Raw genomic sequence first — 21358 nt, 5'->3', positions numbered from 1 at the left:
CACTTTAATAATGGGAATTGATGGGAAATGATGTAAATATATCACTAGCCACTTTAAACAATGCTACCTTATATAATGTTACTTACCCTACATTATTCATCTCATATGCATACGTATATACTGTACTCTACATCATCGACTGCATCCCTATGTAATACATGTATCACTAGCCACTTTAACTATGCCACTTTGTTTACTTTGTCTACATACTCATCTCATATGTATATACTGTACTCGATACCATCTACTGTATGCTGCTCTGTACCATCACTCACTCATATATCCTTATGTACATATTCTTTATCCCCTAACACTGTGTATAAGACAGTAGTTTTAGAATTGTTAGTTAGATTACTTGTTGGTTATCACTGCATTGTCGGAACTAGAAGCACAAGCATTTCGCTACACTCGCATTAACATCTGCTAACCATGTGTATGTGACAAATAAAATTTGATTTGATTTGATTTGATCCCTGCTCATCTACTGCCTCTGATCTGGAGGACTCTCTAAACAGAGAACATCCCTGGTCATCCCTACTGCCTCTGATCTGGCGGACTCTCTAAACAGAGAACATCCCTGGTCATCCCTACTGCCTCTGACCTGGCGGACTCTCTAAACAGAGAACATCCCAGGTCATCCCTACTGCCTCTGATCTGGCAGACTCTCTAAACAGAGAACATCCCTGCTCATCTACTGCCTCTGATCTGGAGGACTCACTAAACAGAGAACATCCCTGCTCATCTACTGCCTCTGATCTGGAGGACTCACTAAACAGAGAACATCCCTGCTCATCTACTGCCTCTGATCTGGAGGACTCACTAAACAGAGAACATCCCTGGTCATCTACTGCCTCTGATCTGGAGGACTCTCTAAACAGAGAACATCCCTGCTCATCTACTGCCTCTGATCTGGAGGACTCTCTAAACAGAGAACATCCCTGGTCATCCCTACTGCCTCTGATCTGGCGGACTCTCTAAACAGAGAACATCCCTGGTCATCCCTACTGCCTCTGACCTGGCGGACTCTCTAAACAGAGAACATCCCAGGTCATCCCTACTGCCTCTGATCTGGCGGACTCTCTAAACAGAGAACATCCCTGCTCATCTACTGCCTCTGATCTGGCAGACTCACTAAACAGAGAACATCCCTGCTCATCTACTGCCTCTGATCTGGAGGACTCTCTAAACAGAGAACATCCCTGCTCATCTACTGCCTCTGATCTGGAGGACTCACTAAACAGAGAACATCCCTGCTCATCTACTGCCTCTGATCTGGAGGACTCACTAAACAGAGAACATCCCTGCTCATCTACTGCCTCTGATCTGGAGGGCTCTCTAAACAGAGAACATCCCTGCTCATCTACTGCCTCTGATCTGGCAGACTCACTAAACAGAGAACATCCCTGCTCATCTACTGCCTCTGATCTGGAGGACTCTCTAAACAGAGAACATCCCTGCTCATCTACTGCCTCTGATCTGGCGGACTCTCTAAACAGAGAACATCCCTGCTCATCTACTGCCTCTGATCTGGCAGACTCACTAAACACAAATGCTTTGTTTGTAAATTAATGTAATACAGTTTTTCTCAATTGCTAAAACACTAAACCCCATTGGCTGAACAAATTGCTCAGTTGCCTGGACTCATTTAGCTAATTATGCAGTCTGTTGTCAATACCTTAAACCATTTCACAAGGTAAAACACAATTTGTAGGTCTCACTTAGACTTTTCAGCAAAACTCTAAACACCTTCTCATTCTCAAAACACATTCTGCACTCTAATGCACGTCATCCATACTGGTAAACACAAGTGGCAACAATCAAATACAAATAGAGAACATATGTCATTGATTGAACACAACCACTCAAAACTGATTTAACCTGTTTCAAATGATGCGACACAACCAATTTAAGCCAGTTCAGAGAGCAAACAGGTTGTTGAAGGTGGGAAGGAGAAAGTCTGAGAATGGATACTGTAGTACAGTGCATTGTAGGCTGTATACTGTACAATGGACAAATTGTATGGCCCTGAACATTGTGCTTTCCATGTATTAACAGTACTGACTGCTCAATAGATTTTGACTGGTTGCAGGTTCATATCAACAAAGAACAAGAATTACAGTATCACAGAGACAAAGGACAAGTTTGTGAGATGCAGGGTACAGTACTGTAAAATAGGGGTACAAGGAGGAAGAACAAAAAACTAAATTGCAAAGAGCAAAGCAGAGTAGTAATTTCTGATCAAGTTTGAACTACTATGATAGAACATGTTTTCGTTCATCAAAAGACAATTACGAAAAAATATGAATATTTTTTTAGATAAAAATGTACTTCTCCCTGAGAATTGTACATCTTGAACAATGCGTTTTCTGTTTACTGACTGCTTGAGAGTGTATATCATTTTGATCACTTTGTTTATGATTTGAGAGCAGTGTTTGATTTTGAACACAGGTAAAACTGTTTTGAGGCGAATGTTTCATTTTGCGAGAGGAGTCAGAGGTTATGTAAATAGTGCTTGAAGATGAGGTTTTGTGTTTACTGTTTTCAGGAAATGGAGCAAGGTTTCAAAAATTGTGTTTTAGCAATTGAGAAAAACTGTAATAAAAAATACAAAAATGTGCCGTCTGGTTTGCATAATATAAGCAATTTGAAATTATACTTTTGATACTTAACTATATTTTAGCAATTCCATTTACTTTTGATACTTAAGTATATTTAAAACCAAATACTTTTAGAATCTTAATCAAGTAGTATTTTGCTGAGTGACTTTCACTTTTACTGGAGTCATTTTCTTTTCAGGTATCTTTACTTTTACTCAAGTATGAAAATGGAGTATGTTTTCCACCACTGCCTGTAGGAAACGTTATGCTGAAGTACTGAAATTCCCACAGAAGGACGTTGTTTCTTAACGTTCTCTGAACTATTTAAGAACATTCCCAATGTCAAACCAGCTCGAGAACGTTCCTAGAACATTCAAATTGAATCTTGTTTGCACTTTTAGGAAACGTTCTGTTAAAGTAATGAAATGCCAAGAAAATAAAACATTTTTTTTTTTCAAGTTCCTTAAAATGTGCTGAGAATGTTTCAAAGCCAAGCAACTATCCTACACCATTCCCAGAAAGTTGTGGTAAGGTTGTATGCAAAATAACAATAGGACAACCACACTCTCACCAAGCTTTAAGAAACATCTGGTTCTCAGAACGTTATGTGCTAGCTGGGTAGTTAGTCATTGAGGGTACAGTGATGAATATAAACATATTTTCCGGGTCCACTCTCTCACTCTCAGCTTTTCTTTGATGAATCTCCCACCTCTTTTTACTCTGTCTCTTTCTGTATGTTCTTTTCTCTTCTGTTTCATTCCTGCCTTCCCTCACACACATCAAGCACCCGAGTCTTCTGCCCAGTTTGAAATCTGATCCGAAAGTCTAGCTGAACAAGTCTGTGTGTGTCTGTGTGTGTGTGTGTGTCTTCACTCTGTCCTAGACAGTTTAATTGGTGGCTCTTATCATTTTGGAGTTGGGAGATGAAGACACAGTTTGTGTGCAGTTAGCCACTCTCTATGGCCTCGTATAGCTGAAATACAGATAGCCACTCTCTATGGCCTCGTATAGCTGAAATACAGTTAGCCACTCTCTATGGCCTCGTATAGCTGAAATACAGATAGCCACTCTCTATGGCCTCGTATAACTGAAATACAGATAGCCACTCTCTATTGCCTCGTATAGTTGAAATACAGATAGCCACTCTCTATGGCCTCGTATAGCTGAAATACAGTTAGCCACTCTCTATGGCCTCGTATAGCTGAAATACAGTTAGCCACTCTCTATGGCCTCGTATAGCTGAAATACAGATAGCCACTCTCTATGGCCTCGTACAGCTGAAATACAGATAGCCACTCTCTATGGCCTCGTATAGCTGAAATACAGATAGCCACTCTCTATGGCCTCGTATAGCTGAAATACAGATAGCCACTCTCTATGGCCTCGTATAGCTGAAATACAGATATATGACCTCTCTATGACCTCGTATAGCTGAAATACAGATATATGACCTCTCTATGACCTCGTATACAGTCCGTGGTTGAGGAACCCCTGTATATCATCTCCATTTTTATGAGAGAGAGAGAGAGAGAGAGAGAGAGAGAGAGAGAGAGAGAGAGAGAGAGAGGGAAGACATGGTGAGAGATTTAGAGGGTAATGAAGTGTATCGTGGATGAATGAGTCAAGTGAGGGTAAGCAGGCGTGGGCTGACGAGTGTGTGTTATGTTATGTAGTTATGTGTGTGTATGTGTCTGTGTTTCTGTGTGTAAGGAGGACTGTGAGTGACAGGCATGTAAAGTGGTGTGATAGCTCAGGTAATTACACACACAGATACCCACAAATCAATCAAATCAAATTGTATTTCTCACATGCTCAGAATACAACAGGTGTAGACTGAACTGTGAAATGCTTACTTATGAGCCCTTACCAACGATGCAGAGTAAATAAATTATAATAAAAATAAAACTTGTAGCACAAGATAAATAAAATACACAAGAATGGATCTATAAACAGGGAGTACCAGTACCAGAACAATGTGCAGAATTACGAGGTATTTGAGGTTAATATGTGCAAGAAAGACAGCGTGAAGTGACTAGGCATCTGGATAGATAATAATAAGAGTAAAATAAAGAATGGAGTAGCAGCAGCATATGATGAGTTTAAAAGTACGTGTGTGTTTGTGTTGTCGGTAGGCGTGTGTCTGTTATGTGTGTGTGTGTGTGTGTGTGCGTATGTAGTGTGTGTGAATGTGTGTGGGTTTTCTGTGAGAGTGTCAGTGTAGTGTGTGTATATAGTGTGTTTACTGTATATAGTCTTGGGAGTGTACAGTGCAGATAGTCCAGTAACCATTATTTAACTATTTTAGCAGTCTTATGGCTTGGGGGTAGGAGCTGCCTTAGAGCCTGTTGGTCCGAGAGCCGGTGTTCCGGTACCGTTTCCCGGACGATGCAGAGTAAATAGTATATGGCTTGGGTGGCTGGATTCTTTACACCGCCTGGTATAAGGTTCCTGGATGGCAGTGAGCTCGGCCCCAGTGATGTACTGGGAGTACAGGAGAGGAACTAAGAACAAACCCTTGAAGGTCCCCCATGTTGAGGGTGAGTGTGCCGGAGGTGTTGTTGCCTACCCTCACCAACTGGGGCCGTCCCGTCAGGAAGTCCAGGATCCAGTTACAAACGGAGGTGATCGGTCTCGGGATCTCAAGCTTGGTGATGAACTTGGAGGGGACTATGTTGTTGAACGCTTAGCTGTAGTCTATGAAAAACATTCTCACATAGTCACATTATACCCCCTCTTGTCCAGATGGGAGAGGGCAGTGTGATTCAGATTGTGTCATCTGTGGATCTGTTGGTTCCCCTCTTGTCTATGTGGGAGAAGGCAGTGTGAAGTGCAATCGAGATTGCGCCATCTGTGGATCTGCTGGGGCGGTATGTGAATTGGAGTGGGTCTAGGGTGTCTGTGATGATGGTGTTGATGTGTGTCATGACCAGTCTTTCATAGCACTTCATACTTATTGATGTGAGTGCTACAGGTGAATAGTTATTTACACAGGTTACCTTGGAGTTCTTGGGAACAGGGACAATGGTGGTCAGCTTGAAACATGTTAGGATTACAGACTGGGATGACCAGCTGGTCTGCATATGCTTTGAGAACTCACCCTGGTTTTCCGTCTGGCCTGGCGGCCTTCTGAGTGTTAACCTGTTTAAAAGTTTTACATCGGCCACGGAGAGTAAGATCACACAGTCGTCCAGAGCAACAGGGGCTTTTGCGCAAGTCTCAGTGTATTCCTCAAAGCATTTAGCTCGTTTGGGAGTTCTGCATCACTGAGCATCTTACGGCTGGGTGAGATATATTGTCCCTTTACATGTTTGATGTCTTGTCGGAAGTCCTAACAGGCTTTCTTTTATGCGTCCGTTTCCCGTTCCTTGTAAACTGTAGCCCTAGCCTTTAGCCCTTTAGCCCTGTAGCCTTTAGCCCTGTAGCCTTTGTCCTTTGTCCTTTAGCCTTTGTCCTTTAGCCTTTAGCCTTTAGCCCTTTAGCCTTTGTCCTGTAGCCTTTAACCTTTAGCCCTTTAGCCTTTGTCCTTTAGCCTTTCGCCTTTAGCCTTTAGCCCTTTAGCCATTGTCCTTTAGCCTTTGTCCTTTAGCCTTTGTCCTTTAGCCTTTGCCCTTTAGCCTTTAGCCTTGTAGCCTTTAGCCCTTTAGCCTTGTAGCCTTTAGCCCTTGCCCTTTAGCCTTTAGCCTTTGCCCTTTAGCCTTTAGCCTTTATCCCTTTAACTTTTAGCCTTTAGCCCTGCGTGGATATTGCCTGTAATTCGTGTTTTTTGTTATGGGAATACGTTCTAATAGTCACTGTGGGGATAACATTCTGACAGTTTGTGCAGAAACTCTTCTGTTATGTAAACCAACAGTTTCATCAGCTGTTCAGGTGGCTGGTCTCAGACAATCCAGCAGGTGAGGAAGCTGGATGTGGAAGTGCTGGGTTGGCATGGTTACATGTGGTCTGTGGTTTTGAGGCTGGTTGGACGTACTGCCAAATTCTCTAAAACTATGTTGGAGGCTTATGGTAGAGAAATTAACATCCAATTATCTTGCAACCGCTCTGGTGGAAATTCCTGCAGTCAGCATGACAATTGCACTCTCCCTCAAAACCTGAGACATCTATAGCATTGTGTTGTGTGACAAAACTGCACTTTTTAGAGCAGCCTTTTATTGGCCCTAGCAAAAGGTGCACCTGTGTAATGATCATGCTGTTTAATCAGCTTCTTGATATGCCACACCTGTCAGGATGATGGTTTATCTTAGCAAAGGATAAATGCTCACTAATAGGAATGTGAACAAATTTGTGTACAACATTTTAGAGAAATACACTTTTTGTGCATATGAAACATTTCTGGGATAATCATTTTTAATTATATTATTTCCCCCCAGTCTGATTTTGTGCCTGCTCTTGTTCACTCTGTTCTAATAAGTCGTCCACAGATTGGGGACACAGTAGAAGGAAACAGAATGATGTATGCCTTTTGCTATCTTTCAGTGATGGGTCATAATATTTTATAGCTGTAACCATTCAAAAGACAGACACATTTGTAGGAAAAAAAAAAAAAACACTGTTTATTACAACCACATCTAGCAGCTACTGGAGGTTACTGAAATAACCCCGGTTCTATGAACCAATTTTCTTTCAAGACGCCATTTTCATATCAGGCGAACCCTCGTTTGAGACAACGCTGTGATAAGGCCACACAGAGGGCCAGAGCTAATTACCAATGCTCCTGAGTGGTGCAGTGGTCTAAGGCACTGCATCTCAGTGCTAGAGGTGTCATTACAGACACCCTAGTTCGAATCCGGGCTGTATCACAACTGGCTGTGATTGGGAGTCCCATAGGGCGGTGCGCAATTGGCCTGGGTTTGGCTGGTGTAGGCTGTCATTGTAAATAAGAATTTGTTCTTAACTGACTTGCCAAGTTAAATAAAAATTAAATTTTTGGGGAAATCTGAAGTTTGTTTTTTACATTCAACTAGACAACAAATTCTTATTTACAATGACGGCCTACCGGGGAACAGTGGGTTAACTGCCTTGTTCAGGAGCAGAACGACAGGTCGGCTCGGGGATTCAATCTAGCAACCTTTCGGTTACTGGCCCAACGCTCTAACCACTAGGCTACCTGCCGTACCCACTAGATGTATTGTGATAGATTACATAAAATCGTTGAAAGATACCAAAATTCGGGTAGTTTACTGGTAAACATTGAACGTTTCCATTAATATACCCTCCCTTTGAAACCCTAGTTATAACATTTCCTAAGAGTTTTTCTGTAGAGGTTATACCACCTCTCCCCTGCTTCGTCCCCCCCAAGCAAACCCATTTATGGCATGTGAATAGAACACTTCCCTTTTCACTTCTAAAGGGTGAGAGGTCAAATTGAACTTCTCACTGGCTCTGTGCTAGCTGGCTCATCAGGCAGACATGGTGCTCAGCTGCCAGTAAAGATATTTGAAATTAAGACTTTATGCTTATGTGTCTAATGGGTTGTGTGTTTGGCAATCAGTTGGAGAGTGGAATTCGGTAGTGAACCATAGCTGCTTGGTGACAGTTGGGGTTTGGGTAGATGGTCAAGGTGGTTTGGGTAGATGGTGGAGGTGGTTTGGGTGGATGGTGGAGGTGGAGTTGGTTTGGGTAGATGGTGGAGGTGGAGGTGGTTTGGGTGGATGGTGGAGGTGGTTTGGGTAGATGGTGGAGGTGGTTTGGGTAGATGGTGGAGGTGGTTTGGGTAGATGGTGGTTTGGGTGGATGGTGGAGGTGGTTTGGGTAGATGGTGGAGGTGGTTTGGGTGGATGGTGGAGGTGGTTTGGGTGGATGGTGGAGGTGGTTTGGGTAGATGGTGGTTTGGGTGGATGGTGGAGGTGGTTTCGGTAGATGGTGGAGGTGGTTTGGGTAGATGGTGGAGGTGGTTTGGGTGGATGGTGGAGGTGGTTTGGGTGGATGGTGGAGGTGGTTTTAGTTGATGGCGGAGGTGGTCCGTTCCTGTAGGTTCATGCTCTACAACATCCGCAGAGTACGACCCTGCCTCACACAGGAAGCGGCGCAGGTCCTAATCCAGGCACTTGTCATCTCCCGTCTGGATTACTGCAACTCGCTGTTGGCTGGGCTCCCTGCCTGTGCCATTAAACCCCTACAACTCATCCAGAACGCCGCAGCCCGTCTGGTGTTCAACCTTCCCAAGTTCTCTCACGTCACCCCGCTCCTCCGCTCTCTCCACTGGCTTCCAGTTGAAGCTCGCATCCGCTAAAAGACCATGGTGCTTGCCTACGGAGCTGTGAGGGGAACGGCACCTCAGTACCTCCAGGCTCTGATCAGGCCCTACACCCAAACAAGGGCACTGCGTTCATCCACCTCTGGCCTGCTCGCCTCCCTACCACTGAGGAAGTACAGTTCCCGCTCAGCCCAGTCAAAACTGTTCGCTGCTCTGGCCCCCCAATGGTGGAACAAACTCCCTCACGACGCCAGGACAGCGGAGTCAATCACCACCTTCCGGAGACACCTGAAACCCCACCTCTTTAAGGAATACCTAGGATAGGATAAAGTAATCCCTCTCACCCCCCTTAAAAGATTTAGATGCACTACTGTTCCACTGGATGTCATAAGGTGAATGCACCAATTTGTAAGTCGCTCTGGATAAGAGCGTCTGCTAAATGACTTAAATGTAAATGTAATGTGGTTTGGGTGGATGGTGGAGGTGGTTTGGGTGGATGGTGGAGGTGGTTTTAGTTGATGGCGGAGGTGGTTTGGGTGGATTTCGGAGGTGGAGATGGTTTTGGTTGATGGTGGAGGTGGTTTGGGTTGATGGTGGATGTGGTTTGGGTAGATGGTGGAGGTGGTTTGGGTGGATGGTGGAGGTGGTTTGGGTGGATGGTGGAGGTGGTTTCGGTAGATGGTGGAGGTGGTTTGGGTAGATGGTGGAGGTGGTTTGGGTGGATGGTGGAGGTGGTTTTAATTGATGACCGAGGTGGTTTTAGTTGATGGCCGAGGTGGTTTGGGTTGATGGCGGAGGTGGTTTGGGTGGATGGTGGAGGTGGTTTGGGTGGATGGCGGAGGTGGTTTGGGTAGATGATGGAGGTGGTTTGGGTAGATGGCGGAGGTGGTTTGGGTAGATGGCGGAGGTGGTTTGGGTGGATGGCGGAGGTGGTTTGGGTGGATGGTGGAGGTGCAGGGGGTTTTGGTAGATGGTGGAGGTGGTTTTAGTTGATGGCAGAGGTGGTTTGGGTGGATGGTGGAGGTGGTTTGGGTGGATGGTGGAGGTGGTTTATGTGGATGGTGGAGGTGGTTTGGGTGGATGGTGGAGGTGTTTTGGGGGGATTAGGTCTTTAGGGACAGAGTGTGTACTGTATGTTCTTACTTTGTCTACTTTCTGATGTGTGTCTGTGTGTTGCTGTGAGCAGCAGATGCTTGTCTGGGGCTGTGGAATGTCTGCCAGGTTACCATAGCAGCCAGATAGTTGCCAGCCTAGTTTCTAGTTTGGTAAGAGGCCTGCAACCATGTGTGCGTGTGTATGTGTGTACAGTATGTGTGTGTGGCCTTAAGTCATGTCATTTTCAGTTAAATTCAATAAGCTTCATTTGCCATCAAAAGTGAATAGACTGGCATTATCGAAAATAGCAACAGTAAAAACGTTTTTTTTGCGGTTCTCAGATTCACACCAGTAACTGTACTGGAAATACATAATGTCCTGACCAATGGTGTGGCATGGGGCTGTGAGCTAGCCATTTGTCACATGCACCGAATACAACAGGTGTAGACCTAACAGGGAAGTGCTTACTTACAAGCCCTTAACCAATAATGCTTTAAGAAGTTAAGAAGACAAACATGTTGAGTAAAAAATAGATAATAAGGGTAACAAATAACTAAACAGCAGCAGTAAAATAATAATAGTGAGGCTTTATACAGGGGGCAGGGGGCACCGGTTAATCAAGGTAATTGAGATAATATGTACAGTACATGTAGGTAGAGTTAAATTGACCATACATAGATTATAAACAGAGAGTAGCAGCAGTGTAAAAGAGGGGTCTGGGTAGCCCTTTGATTAGCTGCTCAGGAGTCTTATGGCTTGGGGGTAGAAGCTGTTTAAGAAGCCTTTTGGACCTAGACGTGGCGCTCCGTTACCGCTTGCCATGCGGTAGCAGAGAGAAAAGTCTATGACTGGGGTGGCTGGGGTCTTTGACAATTTTTAGGGCCTTCCTCTGACACCGCCTGGTATAGAGGTCCTGGATGGTGGAAAGCTTGGCCCCAGTGATGTACTGGGCCGTACACACTACCCTCTGTAGTGCCTTGCGGTCGGAGGCCGAGCAGTTGCCATACCAGGCAGTGATGCAACCAGTCAGGATGCTCTCAGTGGTGCAGCTGTAGAAGCTTTTGAGGATCTAAGGACCCATGCCAAATCTTTTCACTCTCCTGAGGGAGAATAGGCTTTGTCGTGCCCTCTTCACGGCTGTCTTAGTGTGTTTGGACCATGACAGTTTGTTGGTGAGGAACTTGAAGTTGTCAACCTGCTCCACTGTAGCCTCATCGATGAGAATGGGGGTGGACTCGGTCCTCCTTTTCCTGTAGTCCACAATCATCTCCTTTGACTTGATCACTTTGAGGGAGAGGTTGTTGTCCTGGCACCATACTGCCAGGTCTCAGACCTCCTCTCATCATTGTTGGTGATCAGACCTGCCACTGTTGAGTCATCGACAAACTTGATGATGGTGTTGGAGTCATGCCTGGCCATGCAGTCATGAGTGAACAGGGAGTACATCAGGGGACTGAGCACGCACCCTTGAGGGGCCCCTCAAGATCCCCCTCAGATCCCCGTGTTGAGGATCTGCGTGGCAGATGTGTTGTTACCTATCCTCACCACCTGTGGGCGGCCCGTCTGGAAGTCCAGGATCCAGTTGCAGAAGGAGGTGTTTAGTCCCAGGGTCCTTAGCTTAGTGATGAGCATTGAGGGCATTATGGTGTTGAACGCTGAGCTGTAGTCAATGAATAGCATTCTCACATAGGTGTCCCTTTTGTCCAGGTGGGAAAGGGCAGTGTGGAGTGCAATAAAGATTGCATCATCTGTGGATCTATTGGGGCAGTATGCAAATTGGAGTGGGTCTAGGGTTTCTGGGATAATGGTGTTGATGTGAGCCATGATCAGCCTTTCAAAGCACTTTATAGCTACAGATGTGTGCTATGGGTCGGTAGTCATTTATGCAGGTTACCTTATCGTTATTGGGCACAGGGACTGTGGTGGTCTGTTTGAAACATGTTGGTATTACAGACTGGCCTTGTGAATGTTGACCTGTTTAAAGGTCTTACTCACATGGGCTAGGGAGAGGTTGATCACAAAGTCATCCAGAACAGCTGATGCTCTCATGCATGCTTCAGTGTTACTTGCCTCGAAGCAAGCATAGAAGTAAATAAGCTCGTCTGGTAGGCTTGTGTCACTGGGCAGCTCCCGGCTGTGTTTCCCTTTGTAGTCTGTAATAGTTTGCAAGCCCTGCCACATCCAACGAGCGTCGGAGCCTCTGTAGTACGATTCAATCTTAGTCCTTGTCGCGCCCTGATCTGTTTCACCTGTCTTTGTGCTTGTCTCCACCCCCATCCAGGTGTCGCCCATCTTCCCCATTATCCCCTGTACACTTATACCTGTGTTTTCATTTTGTCTGTTGCCAGTTTGTCTTGTTTGTCAAGCTTACCAGTGTTTGTCCAGTCAGCTCCTGTCTTTTCCCAGCCTCTCTTTGTCTCGCCCTCCTGGTTTTTGACCCTTCCCTGTCCTGACCCTGAACCTGCTGGTGTGACCACTCTGCCTACCCCTGACCTTGAACCCGCCCGCGTGACCACTCTGCCTACCCCTGACCCTGAACCCGCCCGCGTGACCACTCTGCCTACCCCTGACCCTGAACCCGCCCGCGTGACCACTCTGCCTACCCCTGACCCTGTGCCTGCCTGCCTTCCTGTACCTTTGCCTCTGTTGCTGTAAAAACATTGTTACTTCGACACGTCTGCATCTGGGTCTTACCTCATCCTGATATCCCTGTATTGACGCGTAGCCTGTTTGATGGTTCGTTGGAGGGCATAGCTGGATTTCTTATAAGATTCCGGGTTAGAGTCTCGCTCATTGAAAGCGGCAGCTCTACCCTTTAGCCTGTAATCCATGGCTTCTGGTTGGGGTATGTACGTACATTCACTGTTGGGACGACGACATCGATGCACTTATTGACGAAGCCAATGACTGATGTGGTGTACTCCTCAATACCATCGGAAGAATCCCGGAACATATTCCAGTCTGTGCTAGCAGAACAGTCCTACATTTACATTACATTTACATTTAAGTCATTTAGCAGACGCTCTTATCCAGAGCGACTTACAAATTGGTGCTTTCACCTTATGACATCCAGTGGAACAGCCACTTTACAATAGTGCATCTAAGTCTTTTAAGGGGGGGGGGGGGGGTGAGAAGGTGTCACTGGGCAGTTGCCAAGTTAAATAAAAATTAAATTTTTGGGGAAATCTGAAGTTTGTTTTTTACATTCAATTAGACAACAAATTCTTTGTTGCCAAGTCCTGTAGTTTAGCATCTGCTTCATCTGACCACTTCTTATTGACCGAGTCACTGGTGACTTCTGCTTTATTTTTTGTTTGTAAGCAGGAATCAGGAGGATAGAATTATGGTCAGATTTGCCAAATGGAGGGCGAGGGAGAGCATTGTATGCATCTCTGTGTGTGGAGTACAGGTGGGCTAGAGTTTTTTCCCCTCTGGTTGCACATTTGACATGCTGGTAGAAATGAGAAATAAAACGGATTTGAGTTTTCCTGCATGAAAGACCCCGGCCACTGGGAATGCCGCCTCTGGATGAGAGGCCTCTGTTTGCTTATGGCCGTATAAAGCTCACTGAGTGAGGTCTTAGTGCTAGCATTGGTTTGTGGTGGTATGTAAACAGCTACGAAAAATATAGATGAAAACTCTCTTGGTAAATAGTATAGTCTACAGCTTATGATGAGATACTTTACCTCAAGCGAGCGACATCTCGAGACTTTCTCAGATTTCGTGCAACAGCTGTTGTTTCCAAATATACACCACTTGTCAGAGGCTGCAGTTCTATCCTGACGAAAAAGCTTGAAACCCGCCAGCTGTATGTTATTCATGTCGTCAATCACAGACCCTAGTCACTGCTGTTGCCTAAGGTCTGGGTTTCCGAGACTAATGTATTCATAGATTAGAGACAGAGAGCTTTTAATCCATGATGGAATAGGATGGGATGAGAGATGATATCAGGTGTTGGAATTGATGACTGCTGACTGAGTGAGTGTGATGGTTGTGTGACTGAAGAGTCCATATCTACCTGGTTGACTGTATTGTATGTATTATACTAACAGAATACACAACAGACAGACGTAATGTTGAGCGTGGGTTGAAAACCATGACAACTGCCCCTGGAATCCCAAACACATTTGATATGAAAGAGAGAGAGAGAGAAAGAGAGAGAAAGAGAGAGAGAGAGAGAGAGAGAGAGAGAGAGAGAGAGAGAGAGAGAAAGAGAGAGAGAGGTAGTGTAGTTATAGTGTATAGAGAGATACAGTTGAAGTCGGAAGTTTGCATACACTTAGGTTGGAATCATTAAATCTTGTTTTTCAATTTATCCAACAATTGTTTATGGACAGATTTTTCACTTATAATTCACTGTATTACAATTCCAGTGGGTCAGAAGTTTACATACACTAAGTTGATTGTGCCTTTAAACAGCTTGGAAAATTCCAGAAAATGATATCATGGCTTTAGAAGCTTCTGATAGGCTAATTAACATAATTTGAGTTGATTAGAGGTGTACCTGTGGATGTATTTCAAGGCCTACCTTCAAACGCAGTGCCTCTTTGCTTGACATCATGGGAAAATCAAAAGAAATCAGCCAAGACCTCAGAAAAAAATTGTAGACCACCACAAGTCTGGTTCATCCTTGTGAGCAATTTCCAAACGCCTGAAAGTACCACGTTCGTCTGTACACATTCTCCTAGAGATGAAAGTACTTTGGTGTGAAAAGTGCAAATCAATCCCAGAACAACAGCAAAGGACCTTGTGCAGATGCTGGAGGAAACAGGTACAAAAGTATCTATATCCACAGTAAAACGAGTTCAATATCGACATAACCTGAAAGGCCGCTCAGCAAGGAAGAAGCCACTGCTCCAAAACCGCCATAAAAAAGCCAGACTACGGTTTGCAACTGCACATGGGAACAAAGATTGTACTTTTTGGAGAAATGTCCTTTGGTCTGATGAAACACAAATAGAACTGTTTGGCCATAATGACCATCGTTATGTTTGGAGGGAAAAGGAGAATGCTTGCAAGCTGAAGAACACCATCCCAACCGTGAAGCACGGGGGTGGCAGCATCATGTTGTGGGGGTGTTTTTCTGCAGGAGGGACTGGTGCACTTCACAAAATAGATGGCATCATGTGGAGGAAAATTATGTGGATATATTGAAGCAATATCTCAAGACATCAAATGGGTCTTCCAAATGGACAATGTCTCCAAGCATACGTCCAAAGTTGTGGCAAAATGGCTTAAGGACAACAAAGTCAAGGTATTGGAGTGGCCATCACAAAGCCCTGACCTCAATCCTATAGAACATTTGTGGGCAGAACTGAAGAAGCGTGTGCGAGCAAGGAGGCCTACAAACCTGACTCAGTTACACCAGCTCTGTCAGGAGTAATGGGACAAAATTCACCCATCTTATTGTGGGAATCTCGTGTAAGGCTACCCAAACATTTGACCCAAGTTAACCAATTTAAAGGCAATGCTACCAAATACTAATTGATTGAATGTGAACTTCTGACCCACTGGGAATATGATGACAGAAATAAAAGCTGAAATAAATAATTTATCATTTAAATGTCACATTCTTTAAATAAAGTGGTGATCCTAACTGACCTAGACAGGGAGGATTAAATGTCAGGAATTGTGAAACTGAGTTTAAATGTATTTGACTAAGGTGTATGTAAACTTCCGACTTCAACTGTAGGTAAGAGAAAGAGGGACACAGATTGAAAGATAGAGAAGAAATAAAGAGATAATAATTTGTATTTGTCCTGTTACACAGTGTGTAATGGACATGTGTTTGTTTTTGCATATCCCAGCTGAGACACCCACAGGGGTTCCCCTGAGACACCCACAGGGGTTCCCCTGAGACACCCACTGGGGTTCCCCTGAGACACCCACAGGGGTTCCCCTGAGACACCCACAGGGGTTCCCCTGAGACACCCACAGGGGTTCCCCTGAGACACTCACAGGGGTTCCCCTGAGACACCCACAGGTGTTCCCCTGAGACACCCACAGGGGTTCCCCTGAGACACCCACAGGGGTTCCCCTGAGACACCCACAGGGGTTCCCCTGAGACACCCACAGGGGTTCCCCTGGAATAATTAGGGTTAAAAGGGCCTTGTGCACAGCAACAGATTTGTTCCCCTTTTTGTTACTGGCCCAACGCTCTAACAGAGAGAGAGACACACACTGAGGACCTCTTATGAAGCCCTCTTCTCATCACAATCTTCGCCTACGCAGTGAGTTGCATAACCAGGTGCTGTTAGGCCTCACAGAGGTCTCACTTTAGAGGCTCTGTGTGTGTGTGTGTGTGTGTGTGTGTGTGTGTGTGTGTGTGTGTGTGTGTGTGTGTGTGTGTGTGTGTGTGTGTGTAAGCGGTGATCATAAAGGACCATTCCATCATACTGTGTATCTTCAGACCCTCTTCTCATGTGCTCTCTCCCACCCATGTGGTCCTCCTAACATGAAGAGGGCTTCAGATGCACATGTTTTCAACACAGAAGTGTATGTGTGTGTGTGTGTGTGTGTGTGTGTGTGTGTGTGTGTGTGTGTGTGTGTGTGTGTGTGTGTGTGTGTGTGTGTGTGTGTGTGTGTGTGTGTGTGTGGAAGGGATGGAGAGATAGAGGAGTGATGATTTTCCCTCCATGCCTGTAAGAGAAGGATATTATTAATACAAACCAATGCAGTGAAATGCCTTTTCAATCAATATGATTATGTAGCTATCATTTTTCACAGTGTCGGTAGCATAAACATTAGTGTGTTTGTGTGTTTGTGTGTGTGTGTTAAATCAAATCAAATTTATTTGTATTTGTCACGTACGCAGTTTACAGCAGGTATAAAACGTGCAGTGAAATGTGTGTGTGTGTGTGTGTGTGTGTGTCTTGGCTTCCTATTCTGTTATTTTGGCCTCTGAGGAGCTGTAGGTGTGACCTGCTGGGATGAAAGCCAAACAGATGGAGAGAAAGAAAGAGAGAGAGAGAGGGAGAGAGAAAAGGAAGTGATTCCCAAACCTTCCATAACAAAGCCATCACCTACAGAGGGAAGGACCTGGAGAAGAGTCCCCTAAGCATGTTGGTCCTGGGGCACAATTAGACCCATCCAAATCATGAGAAAGCAAAAATATAATTATTTACATATTGGAAAGAATTAACAAAAAAACAGAGCAAACTAGAATGCTATTTGGCCTTAAACAGAGAGTACATAGTGGCAGAATACCTGACCACTGTGACTGACCCAAACTTAAGGAAAGCTTTGACTATGTACAGACTCAGTGAGCATAGCCTTGCTATTGAGAGAGCCAGCCGTAGGCTCTCATATCTACTGGGTGAAATTCCATAGTGTGCCATCACAGCAGCCAGATTTGTGACCCGTTGCCACAAGAAAAGGGCAACCAGTGAAGAACAAACACCATTGTAAATACAATCCATATTTATGTTTATTTACTTTCCCTTTTGTACTTTAACTATTTGCACATCATTACAACACTGTATATAAACATGATATGACATTTGAAATGTCTCTATTATTTTGGAGGTTTTGTGAGTGTAATGTTTATTGCACATTTTTTATTGTTTATTTCACTTGCTTTGGCAATGTTAACATATGTTTTCCATGCCAATAAAGCCCTTAAATTGAATAGAAATTGAATTGAGAGAGAGAAAGATAGAAAGACAGAAAGAGATGGAGGGTGGGAGAGCGAGAGAGAAGCTACAGAGGGAGACAGATGGGGTGACGGGCGAGAGAGAGATAGGGAGAGAGAAAGAGAGAGAGAGATACACACCTCCAGTCTCCAATCAGGCTGGAGTTTGGAGCGCTACCATTTGAGAAAATTAGTTTTTGTTCTCTGGGGGCTCAGAAAGCCAGGATGGCATGATGAAGTGAGGAGAAAGATGGAGAAGGAGAGAGAGAAAACAAGAGAGAGAGAACAAGAGAGAACAAGAGAGAGAGAGAACAAGAGAGGGAGAGAGAACGAGAGAGAGAGAGAGAGAGAGAGAGAGAGAGAGAGAGAGAACAAGAGAGAGAGAGAACAAGAGAGAGAGAGAGAGACCAAGAGAGAGAGAACAAAAGAGAGAGAACAAAAGAGAGAGAGAACAACAGAGAGAGAGAACAAGAGAGAGAGAGAGAAAAAGAGAGAGAGAGAACAAGAGAGAGAGAGAGAGAGAGAACAAGAGAGAGAGAGAATGAGAGAGAGAGCGAGAGAGATAACAAGAGAGAGAGAGAGAGAGAGAGAGAGAGACACCCTCACACACCCTCTCTCTTTCCACCTCCTCTCTCTCTCTCTCTCTCTCTCTCTCTCTCTCTCTCTCTCTCTCCCCCCTTTCGCTCTCTACCCTCCCCCTCTCTCCCTTCTCCTCCATCTGTTTAACTGGATTGTGACAATGCTATATCATACGGACTGGTATTGCCATTCATGTGGTTTCACCCTCATGTTCTATAGATCTGCCATAGTCAGGGCTGGGCTCTGGTCAGCATGCCCCAAACATGCCATCTGGCCACCTTGCTAAACTATAGGCCCACTGCCCACTGCCCACCATCCAAGCACATATGCATCCTCATACTCTCTTTCCTCCCCTCTAATGGTTGTCAATATGTGTGGGTAAGTTTCCATGTGTGTGTGTATGTGTTGGAGGGGCAGGAGTCTGGCAGGAGTCTGTCTATGAGGAGTTGTGGTTGTTTGGGAGGGCCTGTCAGTCAGGCTGTGACTGACTAGATTATCTCTGTGGCCTTGGCTTGTCTGTCTGTGTGTCTCCATCTCTGCATCTCGCTCCATCTCTCTCCATCTCTCTCTGTCTCCCTCCATCTCGCTCCATCTCACTCCATCTTTTCTATCACACTCCATATCTCTCTCCATATCTCTCTCTCCATCTCTCTATTCTCTGTGTGTGTTCTTGAGGTGAGAGGAAGTAGCAGAGGTGGTCAGTCTGATAGAAATGTTTTCCCTTATTTATGGAGTGAGTGTGTTATCCCTTCTCACCTCTCTACAGTGAGGTGTAATTTAACACAATAAGTATTCTTCTGGCTGGCCTACACACACACACACACACACACACACACACACACACACACACACACACACACACACACACACACACACACACACACACACACACACACACACACACACACACACACACACACACACACACACACACACACACACACACACACACACACACACGGTGTTTCTGCTGGTGAATAGTGATGTTACCCTTGGTTACCCCTCCTGCCTCCTCCACCACCGCTTCTGCTTTTCACTCATGATTACAGTTTGGGACCAGTGATGAGAACCATTCAGGAGCTCTGCTTTCTAGGTGTTTTCAGGTTTTAGACTGGTTATTATTATCATTTCTGAGTGACACAAAAGGAGAGTAAATTCTTTGAAATGCAACTAAATAAAAAGTTGTCAATCTCCAATTTCTATGTCAACTTCAACACACAGATAAAGAATTGAGTCAGCAGAAAATGACGCCAGACGCACATAAACAACCACCAGTGGACACCTTAGGCCTTGTGTATGGAACAGACACGTCACTTCCAGAACCTAAGACCAACCTTCTTGTTTTCCAGTGACTTCACTATGTTTCTAACGGTCCTTTAAAAATCCCTTCAACGTTGATTCATCGTGTCTATAACTTCTATGTCCCTTCTGTCCCCTTGTCCCCAGTGATGGCTGGGCGGACCGGTACGATGTGACAGATGGTTACGTGCGCGAGGCGGCGGGGGGAATCACCATCAAGCTGCAGTCAGCTGATGTGAAGTGGTTTGATGAGTACTACCTGAAGCTACGGCCGGACAACAACCTGAGAAACCCCTGGTTCCCTGAGTTCTGGCAACATCGCTTCCACTGTAGGTTGAAGGGACACCCACAGGAGAGCCTCAAGTTCAACCGTACTTGCAACAGTGAGTATACACACACATGATGCACGTACACACACACACGCACACACACACACACACACACACACACACACACACACACACACACACACACACACACACACACACACACACACACACACACACACACACACACACACACACACACACACACACACACACACACACACACACACACACACACACACACACACACACACACACACACACACTCACACACACACACACACAGTTCTGGAAACCAGGTGTGTTTGTTGGCATCAGTGATGTAGCTATGAAGTAGAGAATAGAGATTGTAGGACGTCAGGTAGGAGCGGAGCTCTCAGATCTGACCAGTCCATTCAACACAGCTGGACAAAGAGGCTCTTCCATTCAGCCTGCCGCCACATTCACTCCTCTATCTGTTCATTCATATATCTGCATATTCAGCTGGGAACGATGTGTGTGTGCACAGGGCTATAGTTATGCTAATCACAGAGGTATCACATGTTTCTCCAGAAATAATATGAAGTGAGCAGGCAGCTTTAGATCCTCCTTTAATTCAGACCCCCCCTTCCTTTACACCTGGAACATCTACTTTATGTCTAAAAGTCTCTCTCTCTCTCTCTGTCTCTCTTTCCCTCTCCCTCCCTCTCTCTCTCTCAATTCAATTCAATTCAAGTGCTTTACTGGCATGGGAAACATGTGTTAACATTGCCAAAGCAAGTGAGGTAGATAATATATAAAGTGTGTATATAAAGTGAAATAAACCCTCTCATTCTCCCCTCTCTCTCATCTCTCTCTCTCTCCATCTCTCTCAATTCAATTCAATTCAATTCAAGGGCTTTATTGGCATGGGAAACATGTGTTAACATTGCCAAAGCAAGTGAGGTAGACAACATACAAAGTGAATATATAAGGTGAAAAACAACAAAAATGAACAGTAAACATTACACATACAGAAGTTTCAAAACAGTAAAGACATTACAAATGTCATATTATATATATATATATATATATATATATATATATATATATATATATATATATATACAACGTACAAATAGTTAAAGGACACAAGATAAAATAAATAAGCATAAATATGGGTTGTATTTACAATGGTGTTTGTTCTTCACTGGTTGCCCTTTTCTCGTGGCAACAGGTCACAAATCTTGCTGCTGTGATGGCACACTGTGGAATTTCACCCAGTAGATATGGGAGTTTTTCAAAATTGGATTTGTTTTCGAATTCTTTGTGGATCTGTGTGATCTGGGGGAAATATGTATCTCTAATATGGTCATACATTGGGCAGGAGGTTAGGAAGTGCAGCTCAGTTTCCACCTCATTTTGTGGGCAGTGAGCACATAGCCTGTCTTCTCTTGAGAGCCATGTCTGCCTACGGCGGCCTTTCTCAATAGCAAGGCTATGCTCACTGAGTCTGTACATAGTCAAAGCTTTTCTTAATTTTGGGTCAGTCACAGTGGTCAGGTATTCTGCCGCTGTGTACTCTCTGTTTAGGGCCAAATAGCATTCTAGTTTGCTCTGTTTTTTGTAAATTCTTTCCAATGTGTTAAGTAATTATCTTTTTGTTTTCTCATGATTT

At 44.6% G+C, this 21358-nt stretch overlaps 1 protein-coding gene across 1 annotated transcript in view; it reads left to right on the top strand.

Annotated features, from left to right (window-relative positions):
- The window catches only part of LOC115142226 (metabotropic glutamate receptor 5-like), a 130238-nt gene that overhangs the window by 67227 nt on the left and 41653 nt on the right, over positions 1 to 21358 (top strand). Inside the window, exon 6 of the mRNA XM_065000518.1 lies at positions 19544 to 19779. Coding sequence (XP_064856590.1) covers positions 19544 to 19779 — 236 coding nt within the window. The remainder of the gene's footprint in view (positions 1 to 19543; positions 19780 to 21358) is intronic.

This window comes from Oncorhynchus nerka, linkage group LG14 (assembly GCF_034236695.1).
Source record: "Oncorhynchus nerka isolate Pitt River linkage group LG14, Oner_Uvic_2.0, whole genome shotgun sequence".
NCBI lineage: Eukaryota > Metazoa > Chordata > Actinopteri > Salmoniformes > Salmonidae > Oncorhynchus > Oncorhynchus nerka.
This window is presented reverse-complemented; position numbering and strand designations above follow the sequence as displayed.